The sequence below is a fragment of the Camelus dromedarius genome, chromosome 5, assembly GCF_036321535.1.
Source record: "Camelus dromedarius isolate mCamDro1 chromosome 5, mCamDro1.pat, whole genome shotgun sequence".
NCBI lineage: Eukaryota > Metazoa > Chordata > Mammalia > Artiodactyla > Camelidae > Camelus > Camelus dromedarius.
Genome location: NC_087440.1, coordinates 40,144,463 through 40,156,474, shown reverse-complemented (window position 1 = coordinate 40,156,474; position 12,012 = coordinate 40,144,463). Strand labels below are relative to the sequence as shown.

The following is a 12,012-nucleotide window of genomic DNA, read 5'->3' as shown; positions in this document are numbered from 1 at the left end:
TATTGTAATAGCTGAAACCTGGCAACAACCCAAATGTCCACCAACAAGCAGCAGAATGGATAAACAAATTGTGGTGTATTTGTGCAGTGGAATGCTACTCAACAATAAAAGGGAATAAACTACATAAGCATGCAACAAAATGGATCACTCTCAAAATAATTTTGCTGAGTGAAAGAAACTAAACAATAAAGACCATAGTTTACAGGAGCGTTCACTCTTGGTGGTGTACATTCTATAGGTGTGGCAGATGTGTGATAACATGTGTCTACCATTATAAGTATCGTATAGAATAGTTTCACTGCCCTAAGAGTCTCTGTACTCCATCTGTTCATCTGTCTTCCCCCAGCCTCTGTTGATTTTTTTTATCATCTCCATAGTTTTGCCTTTTCCAAAATGTCATATACTTGGGCCTGTTCATATTGGTTTCTTCACTTAGTAGCACACATTTAAGTTTCCTTTCTGTCTTTTCATGGCTTGATAGCTCATTTCTCTTTAGCAATGAATAATATTCTATTGCCTGGATACACCAAGTTTATTTATCCACTGACCTACTGAAAGACATCTTGGTTGCTTCCGTGTTTTGGCAATTAAGAAAAAAGCTGCTATAAACATCCATGTGCGGGTTTTTTTGTGGACATGTGTTTCCAACACCTTTGAGTAATAAGTATCAAGGAGCACAGTTGCTGGATTATATGGTAAGACTATGTTTAGTTCTACCAAACTGTCTTCCAGAGTGGTTGTATCATTTTGCATTCCCACCAGCAGTGAATGAGAGTTCCTGTTGCTTCACGTCCTCATCAGTATTTGGTGTTGTCAGAATTGTAGATTTTGGCCATTCTAACAGGTGTATAGTGGTATCTCATTGTTGTTTTGAATTTGCATTTCCCTGATGGCATTTGATGTGGAGCATCTTTTCACAAACTTATTTGCCATCTTTGTATCTTATTTGGTAAGGTGTCTGTCAAAAAAGGTGGGGGGGAATAATCTTTGGCCCATTTTTTACTTGGATTGTTCCTTTTACTATTATTAAGTTTTAAGAGGTCTTTGTATATTTTGGGTAGTAGTTCTTTTATCAGATACCTTTTGTAAATATTTTTTTCTCAGTCTGGTGGCTTGTCTTCTCATCCTCTTGACAGTGCCTTTTGCAGAGCAGAAATTTTTAATTTTAATGAAGTCCAGCTTACCAGTTATTTCTTTCATAGATCATCCCTTTGTGTCATATCTAAAAAGTCATCACCAAGCCCAGGGTCATCGGGTTTTCTCCTGTACTTTGTGTTTTACATTTAGGTCTGTGATCCATTTTGTTAATACTTGTAAAGAGTATAAGGTCTGTGTATAAATTCATTTGTTTGCATGTGGATATCCAGATTTCCCAGCACTTGTTGAAAAGATTATCTTTTCTCTATTGTATTGCCTTTGCTCCTTTATTTTTATATTTTTATTTTTTGGTGGGGGTAGGTATCTAGGTTTATTTATTTATTTACTCTTGGAGGAGGTACTAGAGATTGAACCCAGGACCTCATGCATGCTAGGCAGGCACTCTACCACTTGAGCTATACCCTCCCCCCTACCTTTGCTCCTTTATTAAAGGATCAGTTGACTGTATTTGTGTGAGTCTGGTTCTGGGCTCTCTGTTCTGTTCTATTGATGTATTTGTCTGTTCTTTCACCAGTACCACACGGCCTAGATTACTGTACCTTTACAGTAAGGCTTAAAGTAGGTAGTGTTCGTCCTCTGACTTTGTTCTTCTCCTTCACTGTTGTGTTAGTTATTCTGTGTGTTTTGCCTCTTCACACAACCTTTAGAATCAGTTTGTCGATATCTATAGAATAACTTGCTGGGGTTTTGGTTGAAATCAATTACTACCTAATTAATCTTACCTACTTAATACCTAGGTATTTTATTTTCTGGGGTGCTAAATAATATAAATGGTATTGTATTTTTAATTTCAAATTCCACTTATTCATTGCTGGTATACAAGAAAGCAATTTACTTTTGTGTACTAATGTTGTCTCCTAAAACTTTATTACACTCATTTATTAATTCCAGGAGTTTTTTCTACATAAACAGTCATGTCATCTGTCATCTATAAACAAGAGACAGTTTTATTTCTTCCTCCCAGTTCTGTATATTTCCTGCTTTTTCTTTTTCTTTTTGCATTAGCCAGGACCTTCAGTATGATATTGAGAAAGAGTGGTGAGATGGGATGTCCTTGTGTTATTCCTGGTATTAGTGGGAAAGCTTCTAGTTTCTCACCACTAAGTATGATGTTAGCTGCAGGTTTTTTGTAGATGTTCTTTATCAAGTTCAGAAAATTCCTCCTATTCCTAGTTTGCTGAGGATACAATCAATTGATTGTTGACCGAGTGCTAAGACAATTCAGTGAGGAAAAGAACAGACTTTCAACAAACAGTCCTGGGACAACTGAAGGGTCACATGAAAAAGACCTTCCTCACACTGTGGATAGAAGTTTACTCAGTGGATCAAAGATCTGAATATAAGGGCTAAAACTATAATGTTTTTAGAAGAAAACACATGAATCTTTTTGATAAAATAGTACCTTAATTAGGCATTGATTTCTTAGATATGACACCAGAAGCACACCAACCAAAGAAAAGTAAACTGGACTTTATTAAAATTCAAAAACTTGGTTGTCTAAAATTTTGTATATCAAAAACACTATCAAGAAAAGTGAAAAAAAACCCACAGAACCAGAGAAAATATTTGCAAATCATACAATTCCCTAGTAAGTGACTGGTATCCAGATAATGTCAAGAACTCTCATAACTCAATAAGAAGATAAAGAGCCCAATTAAAAAATGGGCAAAAGACTTGAATAAATGTTTCTCCAAAGAAGATATACAAATGGCCAGTGAGTACATAAAGAGATGGTCAACATCGTTAGCCATCATGGAAATGCATGTCCAAACCACAGGGAGGTAGCAGTTCCCATGCACTAGGACAGTTGTAATCAAAGAGACAGATAACGGTGTTGACAAGAATGTGAAGAAGTTGGAACCCTCACATAGTTTTGGTGGGAATGTAAAATGGTGCCATCACTTTGGAAATAGTCTGGCAGTTTCTCAGAAAGGTTCAGTGTAGAGTTATGAGGTGATCTAGCAATTCCAGTCCTAAGTAATGAGATATGAAAGAGAAATGAAAAATGAAAACATGTACACACAAAAATGTATGTTCATAACAGCGTTATTGTGAAATAACCAAAAAGTAGAAACAAATGTCTGTCACCTGATGAATGGATAAATCAATGTGTTACATCCATACAATGAAATATTTTTAGCAATAAATTAAAAATTGATTCATGCTATAACATGGATGAACTTGAAACTTTATACTAAGTTAAAAAAACAGACACAAAAGGCCACATATTATATGAGTCCCTTTTTTAATGAAATGTCCAGAATAGACAAATCTATAGAGACAGAAAGCAAATTAATGGTTGTCCATGGCAGGATGTGGGGGGTGTGGGCGGAAATGGAGAGTGACTGCTAGTGGATGTTGGGTTTCTTCTTGGATGACAAAAATGTTCTAAAATTGGTTGTAATGATGGTTACACAACTCTGGGAGCATACTAAAAAACCATTGTGCACTTTAAATGAGTTGTCTGGTGATTGAATTATATCTCAATAAAGCTGTAATTTAAAAAACCATTTAGAAGAGTAACTGACAAGTGGTACTCACTGTACAGGTGTCAGCTCATGATGATTGAGGCGGTGGTGGTTGAAGGTAACTGCTAGAAACATGCAGCATATATTATTGTGAGGCATTCTGTTCTGTAGGATCTCCTCTATCGAAGATCTAGGTCACTAGTGGATTATGAAAATGCAAATAAAGCACTGGATAAAGCAAGAGCAAAAAATAAAGATGTTCTTCAGGCTGAAACATCCCAACAATTATGCTGTCAGAAATTTGAAAAAATATCTGAATCTGCAAAGCAAGGTACTTTTATTCTAACCTTTATTTATAAGGTATGTTTAGACTATTATATACATAGTTAATTCTAATTTGTTTTGTTCACAGAACTTATAGATTTTAAGACAAGAAGAGTTGCTGCATTCAGAAAGAATTTAGTGGAACTGGCAGAGTTAGAACTGAAGCATGCAAAGGTAGTGTCATGTTAAAGATTTAGTAATTTAAGTGACATAATTTAGAAGTGAATCAGTTTTGAAACCTTATACTGACTTTAAAAAGAGAATCTTAGAATTGAGAGAGATTTTAAAGATCGTCTCATTTAAACAAGAATAATATCTGTAATGTCTCTAATGGTCAGCTCTGCGAGAGTCTAGTGCCTAATGTGGAAAACCAGTATCAGTTTTTGACCAGGTGTTAAAAAAATTGATCTTCCTTAATAAAAACATCACTTAAAAATGTATTTAATATTTGCTATCTTCAAAGGGACTGAAAATCAAAATGTATTCAGAATTCTCCAAACTGTAAATAAGTATTATGGAAGTTTGTAAAAACTGTTAAATGTTATTTTTGATACATGTATAGCATTTACAAGTCTAAAATTATTAAGCTAAATTTATTAAAATTATTAAAACTGCCTGAGATTTTTGGGACATGCTATAAATGAACACAAGTCGACTTCTTTGTAACTGTGACATATTGGTGGTCTAAGTTTTGTCACCTAAAATAAGAAAGATAAGTTTAATTCCTCCTCACAGTTTACCCTTTAGGTATTTAAACATTTTACATTCTTTTTATATCTTCTCTTCTCCATGTCAGACATCCTTGGGCTAAATATTTTTCATCCCACATACCTCAACAAGCTTTTTATTGTATTATTGCCCTACTGCATTACCTTTTTAAAATACTATACCTGAAAATGGAAACACTTCTGCATACATGGACTGATAATTGTACACATTTCTTCCTATAGCATGTTTTATAGGTATAAGAGATTTTTTAACTGCCATACTGCTTGATTTGGCTATAATCACATTTTTTTCCTTCCCTCTTATAAGTCAGTTCTTAAACCTCCCACCTTGTAGTTGTGTGTTTAATTTTTTTTTTTTTAGTAATTTTTTTCATGGTAAGAAGCACATAAGATAAAATTTAGCATCTTAACCATTTTTAAGTGTATAGTTAAGTAGTGTTAAGTACATTCACATTGTTGTACAATGGATCTCTAGAACTTTTTCATTTATTGAGAATTTATTTTTTTAAATGTAATTGCAGGCCACATTTATGTCAAATTTTAGCTTGTTCATTTTTAGCCCAGCACATTGAGATCTTTGGAATTAAGTTTTTGTGGGGAGGGTACTAGCTCAGTGGTAGAGTGCATGCTTAGCATGCATAAGGTCCTGGGTTCAATCCCCAGTACCTCCATTAAAAAAAAAGTATTAGTAGTATTCTGTGGGGAGATACTTGAGACTGTTAAATACCCCATCACTCAGCCAACACTGGACAATAGAACTTTGTGGCATAGTAGCAATATGCTGTAATCAGCACTGTCCAGTATGGTAGGCGCTAGCCACATGTGGCTATGAACACTTGAAATGTGGATAGTGCAACTGAGGACTTGAGTTTTTATTTAACTTTAATTAAGAGAAATTTTAATTATGTAGTTGCACATACTAATGGATACAGCACTGGCATTTCAATCTGGTACTGTTTTTAGCATCCATTCATGATTTTTGTCTGAATCAATTATTATGATGATAATTACCAACAGCCATTTTCTAATTCCATCATTCTTTATACATTATAGTTGACTTTCTACTTTAAGGAGAGGGTTTTCTTTCATCACCATTTATATATCAATGTAACCTAAATGTACTTAAATTTGTCTTTACATAAAACATGCTTTGCAAATGGGCACTTAGGTGTGAATTTTATAGAATACTTTTGTAGGTAATCTTACTATTTTTATAAAAACTGCTATAAATCTATGCTAATGTGTATATTTTAATGGCCAAAAGAATGTGATAGCCTATCAGAAAATGTTCAGTATTAATCATTTGTCTTAACATCATTAATCTTAACTAATTTAAAGTTATGTGATTTCTAATACTGTATATTTTCAGTAAGACTCTTTCAAACTACTAGAACCTCACCGTTTATTTTCTCTTCCTTTCCAGGGTAACCTTCAGTTGTTGCAGAACTGCCTGGCAGTGTTAAATGGAGACACATAAGCCACACTCCACCTTCCAGTTAAAAAGGGCTGCCTTCCTTCAGATTTTATTTTATTTTTTCTTAATGATGTTAGGCATTTACTGCTCACTGGAAACAAAAGAAACAGCTGACAAAGTGCATCTACTCTCTCTCGGAGGATCGGGACTAGAGCGGTGCAGTCCATGGCGCCTCGGTCTGCGCGGTGGGAGGCTGCGCTCCTGCGCCTGCGCACCCGGCAGTTGCCCATCACCGAGCCCTCCTCCTCTTCAGAAGCCCAAAGTTCAGTCTTTTTTTAAGTAGCCTCTATAGCTGTGTTTATTTTATGAATAGTATTACTTACGGCTGCCAATCTTATTTACCTTTCAGTAATTTCTGAAGTTTAACCCTTTAAAATGCATTGTTCAAACAAGATAACGATTGCCGTTACCTTTTTTTGAATTTTGTTTTTAAAAAGCATTGTACACACCACCTTAGTTCAATCTTGTATCCTGGTAAAGCATCTTAATCAGACTTATTTTTAATTAATGAACATTTCTTAGAAGTTTGGGACAGACTTTATGTAATCTTTATAAGTATGATTTCTGAAGAAAAGCAAATGCATTAGTATGTTTGCCTTAAACTTGTAGACTAAACCGACTATTGTCAAATAAACAGTGATAACAGTGATAGTTTTTAACTCTGTGGTCATTGTATCACTCTGAAATCTGGAGTAGCTATAATCTACTCCTACAAACGCTCTATAGTGCAGGTCTTAGTTTTTCTTTTTTCTTATTTCTTTTAAAATATCATATTGAACCATGTTCACCGATCACTTTACAAAAGAATGAACTGCTTCTCTGTGTGTTTAGCACTTCATATAAGATGGAATTGGGCAGAGGCAAGTTATAGGGACAGCTGTTGCTGAAATACAGGAACGGAGAGTATGGTCTGTTATGATTTCCAGGATTCCATCCCTAGCTCAGCCAATCAGCCATGAGACACATGGCAGTGTACAGACTGGTATGTAGAGAGAAGTATATAGGAAACAGCACTTGTCAGTGGGGAAAGAGTGAGAATATTTGGAATAAAAGGGTACAAAAAGGATACTAACTGTGAGTAGTTACATTGCAAATATTCTTGGCCTTTTTAATGTGAATGAACGTTGTGTTGTTCCTAGTTTAAAATTAGATTGGGCAGTTGGATTTTTCCGCTGTCTTTCTCTAGCTTGTCTCCCGTGTGGAAACCACAGGTATTTGTGTTGGTCACCCCTCCAGTGGGTTCCTGCTTTGTTTTCCCAAACCGTCCTGGGTCTCACAGCTGTTGTGATTCCAGCCTTGCTCCGTGGGTTCTTCTCTTGCCTCACTGGTGCCAAGCAATGTTTCTCACTTTAATTGACGTTGTTCCTTGGTGGTGTTTGAACCGTTGATGTTTGTGTTGGCTGAGAGATCTGTGTGTTTTGTTCTCCATGTCACCTTCACTGGTGAGGATGTGGCCCTGGATGCCCACCAGTGCGTGAATGTGAGACCAGAGCCCTAGCTTGTGGATTTGGGTGCAGTCCCGTCACTGGCTGTCCCTGTGACCTCAGACAGGTTCCATTGACCTCTCTGCCTCAGTTTCTCTACCATAAAGGACATATTGACCTACCTCACAGGGGTGTTGTGAGGATTAATAAATGTTGATACAGTGCTTTGAAAATGTGAAGATGCTGTGTAAATACTAAAAAAATAAATAAATAAATAAAAGTACAGGGCAAAAAGCCATACCATTTTCCACACATCCATCAGCTAATCTTTCTACTGACGTAGTCTTTTTCCGGGAAGAGGGTAGAGTGGAAGGTACTCCCTTAGCCCTTGGTTGACATGTTCTGAGTGCTTGAACTTGATGGAGTGAGGGTAGACTGGAAGCAGCAGTTACATATTACTGTGTGTGCGCGTGTGTGGTGGGGGTGTTTAATACATACATGCATAAATGAGTTGCCCACACTATGCAAATGTCTTCTCACTAACAAAATGTACAAATAAGGGAAAGAATGTATGTTACTCCCTCGAGCACTTTGGTAAGATTCTACTTTGTCTAGAACAGTTGAAACATGTATTCCATAGTTCACTTAGTCTCATAAAAATAGCTAGCTCTGCATTGACTGTTGTTGAGTTGTGGCATTCATAAAACTTACTGACCATCTCCTGCCTAGGGGACACAAAGGTGAAATGAGAAGACGCTCAGCGGCAGAAACAAAGCCCTGCAATGGACAACCTGGGGTTTCCTTGGGTGATGCTTTATGCTCCGAGAGGAAGAGCAGCAACCAGGTTGTAGGGATGGCCCTAAGGGAATCGACGGTGGGGAGAGATGAATGAAGCGTTCATGTAACGAGAGAAGGTTAGCAAAAAAAAAAAACTAGACCTGCTGGTACATCAGTGAGGCTCAAGGTGGAAAGATTGATCTATACGAAAGTGGAGCTCAAAACGATGTTTTCTTAAGCGGGGAACTGGTGAGAGTAGACAATGGTTAACCTAACAAAAAAACAAATCGGATAAATGAAAAATCAAAACCCCAACCGTGCCAGTACTGAAACACGCTGAATAACTTGTATCAACTTATCAATCTTTATAGTTTTTCGGCCAAAAGTACTGAAAACACGGATAGAAAAAAAAAAAAAAGCACTTTTAAAACAACCTATGAGTTACATACACGGCCTTAAACAAGAATGTTACAAATAAGACAAAACTGATTTTAAAACCTACGAAACCAGGGGAAAGCGCGAACGCAGTCCCCCACTACCACAAATTATGCAGTCGAGTTTCCCACATTTGGGGAAATCGCAGGGGTCAGCACATCCGGAGTGCAATGGATAAGCCTCGCCCTGGGAAAACCACCTTCGTGATCATGGTATCTCCCCTGCCAGGTAAGTATGAGTTGCTAACCCCGCCTACACCCACACCCTCGCGCTCGCCCGGCTCTGCACCCACGGTCACTTCCCTCCCGCCGCCTCCGCGCTCTCGCCCCCTGCACGCCCCTCACCCCAGCTTCGTCCACCCCGAGAACAACCTCGGGAGCCTTCGAGTTATCCACACGCAGGACGTGGAGGCCCAGGCGGAATGTTCCCAGCAGCCTCTGCGCGCGTGCTCGTCTACATACGCCACGCCCCTGCCGGACATCCCTGGCGTCGTGTTCCTCCCTGTGCAGGAAGCTGGACCTGCTGTTCCCCAGCCTGCGCGCTGTGTCGGGGCCGGAAGGCGTTGCCGCGCGGTGACGAGTCGGGACGTGGAGGGGGACCTGGGAAGACAGACGCTCCCGTTCCCCGGTGCCTGGCATTTGAGGGGGCGGGTTGGGGCTCGGGTTTGATCTCACCTTCCTTTCAGCAAAAATGACACGCAGCAGAGTATTAATTAAACTTTAAATACTAAGATCAGAGTTTCGTCACCAATTTAGCATGAAATTGTCTTAATCTTCATTCATGAGCTTTCTCTCAGATTATGTAGTAACCTAATGTTGCAGGAAACAGCGAAAGGAAAATGGACAGATTATCAGGGCACAGCGTTTGTTCACAGGGTAGACGTGTGGGCCAGGAAGGGGTAGTGAAAGATCTCAAAATCAAATGAACGGAAATGTCACGTTTTAGTCCTAAGGGATCAGGATACCTCCTTAAGGCCGTCCGGATTTGCCTTTTCCTCTTACGTACATGAATGTTCTTTCTTGAGATCAAGTGGAGGTTAAAGGTGAATCCTCCCCGATGTAATCGAAATGACTGAACAATCGTGTCTTCCTGGATGGTCGGTGCTAAGAAGTGAAGCGAGGCGATTAACAGGACGAGATTACACGGTCAGGGAAGGTTTCCCTGAGGTCCTAACTGCGCAAAGATGGGGGGAAACGTATTGTAGCACACTTTCTGATTGTTAGTTGTCTCAGAAGTTTCCTTTTTAGTATGTGTTTCCTAAAAATAGAAGATTCTCTTACTTAACTGCAGTACAATTATCAAAATCAAGAAACTAACATCAATAACAATATTATTATTTACTCTACAGATCATTTCCATCCATTGTCCCAGTAATGTCCTTTATAGCAAAGGAAAATTCAAAATCATGTGTTGCATTCGGTGTCCTCTTTAACCTACTTTAAAATGAAACAGTTCCCAAGTCCTTCTTTGTACTTCATTATGCAGGCACTTTTTCTCTTTTTCTTTTTATTGCAGTACAGTTGATTTACAATCTTGTGTTAGTTTCTGGTGCACAGCATAATGATTCAGTTACACATATATATTCTTTTTCTTTATAGGTTGTTACAAACTATGGGATATAGTCCGTTGTGCTATACAGTAGTACCTTGTTATTTATCTGCTCTGTATATAGTAGCTTGTATCTGCTAATCCCATACTCCTAATTTATCCCTCCCCCCTTCTTTGGTAACCATAAATTTGTTCTCTATGTTTGTGAGTCTGTTTCTGTTTTATAAATAAGTTCATTTGTATCATTTTTTTGGATTCCACATATAAGTGATATCATATATTTGTCTTTCTCTGTGTGACTTAGTTTAATTAGTATGATAATCTCTAGGTCCATCCATGTTGCTGCAAATGGCGCTATGTCATTCTTTTTTATGCCTGAGTAGTATTCCAGTGTGTGTGTGTGTGTGTGTGTGTGTGTGTGTGTGTGTGTGTGTGTGTGTGTGTGTGTTGCAAGTTCTTTATCTAGTCATCTGTTGCTGGACATTTAGGTTGCTTCCATGTCTTGACTACTGTATATACTGCCAATATGAACGTTGGGGCGCATGTAACTTTTCGAATTAGAGTTTTCTCTGGATGTATGCCCAGGAGTGGAATTGCTGGATCATATGTTAAGTCTATTTTTAGTTTTTTAAGGAATCTCCATACTATTTTCCATAATGGCTGCACCAAACTGCATTCCCACCAACACTGTGGGAGGGTTCTCTTTTTTTCACAGCCTCTTCAGCATTTATCGTTTGTGGACTTTTTAATGATGTCCATTCTCAGTAGTGTCAGGTGATACTTCATTGTAGTTTTGATTTGCATTTCTCTGATGAATAGTGAATTGGAATATCCTTTCATGTGCTTATTGGCCATCTGTATGTCTTCTTTGGAGAAATGTCCTTTTATGTCTTCTGCTCATTTTTTTATTGGTTTTTTTTTTTGTGGTTTTTTGTTATTGAGTTGTATGAGCTCTTTGTACATTCTGGAAGTTAAGCCCTTGTCAGTCACAACGTTTGTAGATTTTTTTCCCAGTTCATAGGTTGTCTTTTCATTTTGTTTATGGTTTACTTCGCTGTTCATTATACAGGCATTTTTGAAGACTACAAGTCAATTATTTTGTAGAATATCCTTCGGTTTGGGGGTTGTCCTATGTTTCCTCATAGTTACGCTCAAGTATGCATTTTTGGCATGTAGACTTCATAAATGATATTGTGTCTGTTTATGTGTTGATTTACATCCATCCAAAAAAAAATGTGTTGAAATCCTAACCCCTGGTACCTATGAATGTGACCTTATTTGGAAATTGAATGTTTGCAGATACACTCAAGTTCAGGTGAGGTCACTAGAGTGGGCCCTAATCCAATATGAATATTGTCCTTATAATAGGAAAGTATCATATAAGGACAGAGACACATGGGGAGAATGCTGTGTAATGACAAAGCAGAGACTAGAGTGATGTAGCCACAAGCCAAGGATTGACTGTCACCACTAGGAGCTAGGAGAGGCATGGAAAGATTCTACCCAGAGTCTCAGAGAGTACATGGCCCTGCTGACAACTTGATTTTGGAGTTCTAGCTTCCAGAACTGTGACAGAATAAATTTTCGTTGTTTTAAGCCACCCAAATTGTAGTACTTTATTATGACAGACCTATCAAATGAATCCAGTGGTCTCCTCTGCCATCACATTTGGAGAC

General features: G+C 38.0%; 1 protein-coding gene and 1 non-coding gene across 2 annotated transcripts in view; one reads left to right on the top strand and one right to left on the bottom strand.

The window, feature by feature from the left end:
- The window catches only part of SNX6 (sorting nexin 6), a 41,731-nt gene extending 33,843 nt beyond the window's left edge, over positions 1-7,888 (top strand). Inside the window, exons 12-14 of the mRNA XM_031453566.2 lie at positions 3,798-3,957; positions 4,039-4,124; positions 6,102-7,888. Of these exons, the coding sequence (XP_031309426.2) occupies positions 3,798-3,957; positions 4,039-4,124; positions 6,102-6,155 (300 nt within the window). The 3' untranslated portion in view covers positions 6,156-7,888. The remainder of the gene's footprint in view (positions 1-3,797; positions 3,958-4,038; positions 4,125-6,101) is intronic.
- A 972-nt stretch (positions 7,889-8,860) lies between these two features.
- Positions 8,861-9,024, bottom strand: LOC116153680 (U1 spliceosomal RNA). The gene has a single exon (XR_004137573.1). It is a non-coding gene; the product is annotated as a U1 spliceosomal RNA (small nuclear RNA).
- Positions 9,025-12,012: the final 2,988 nt, after the last annotated feature.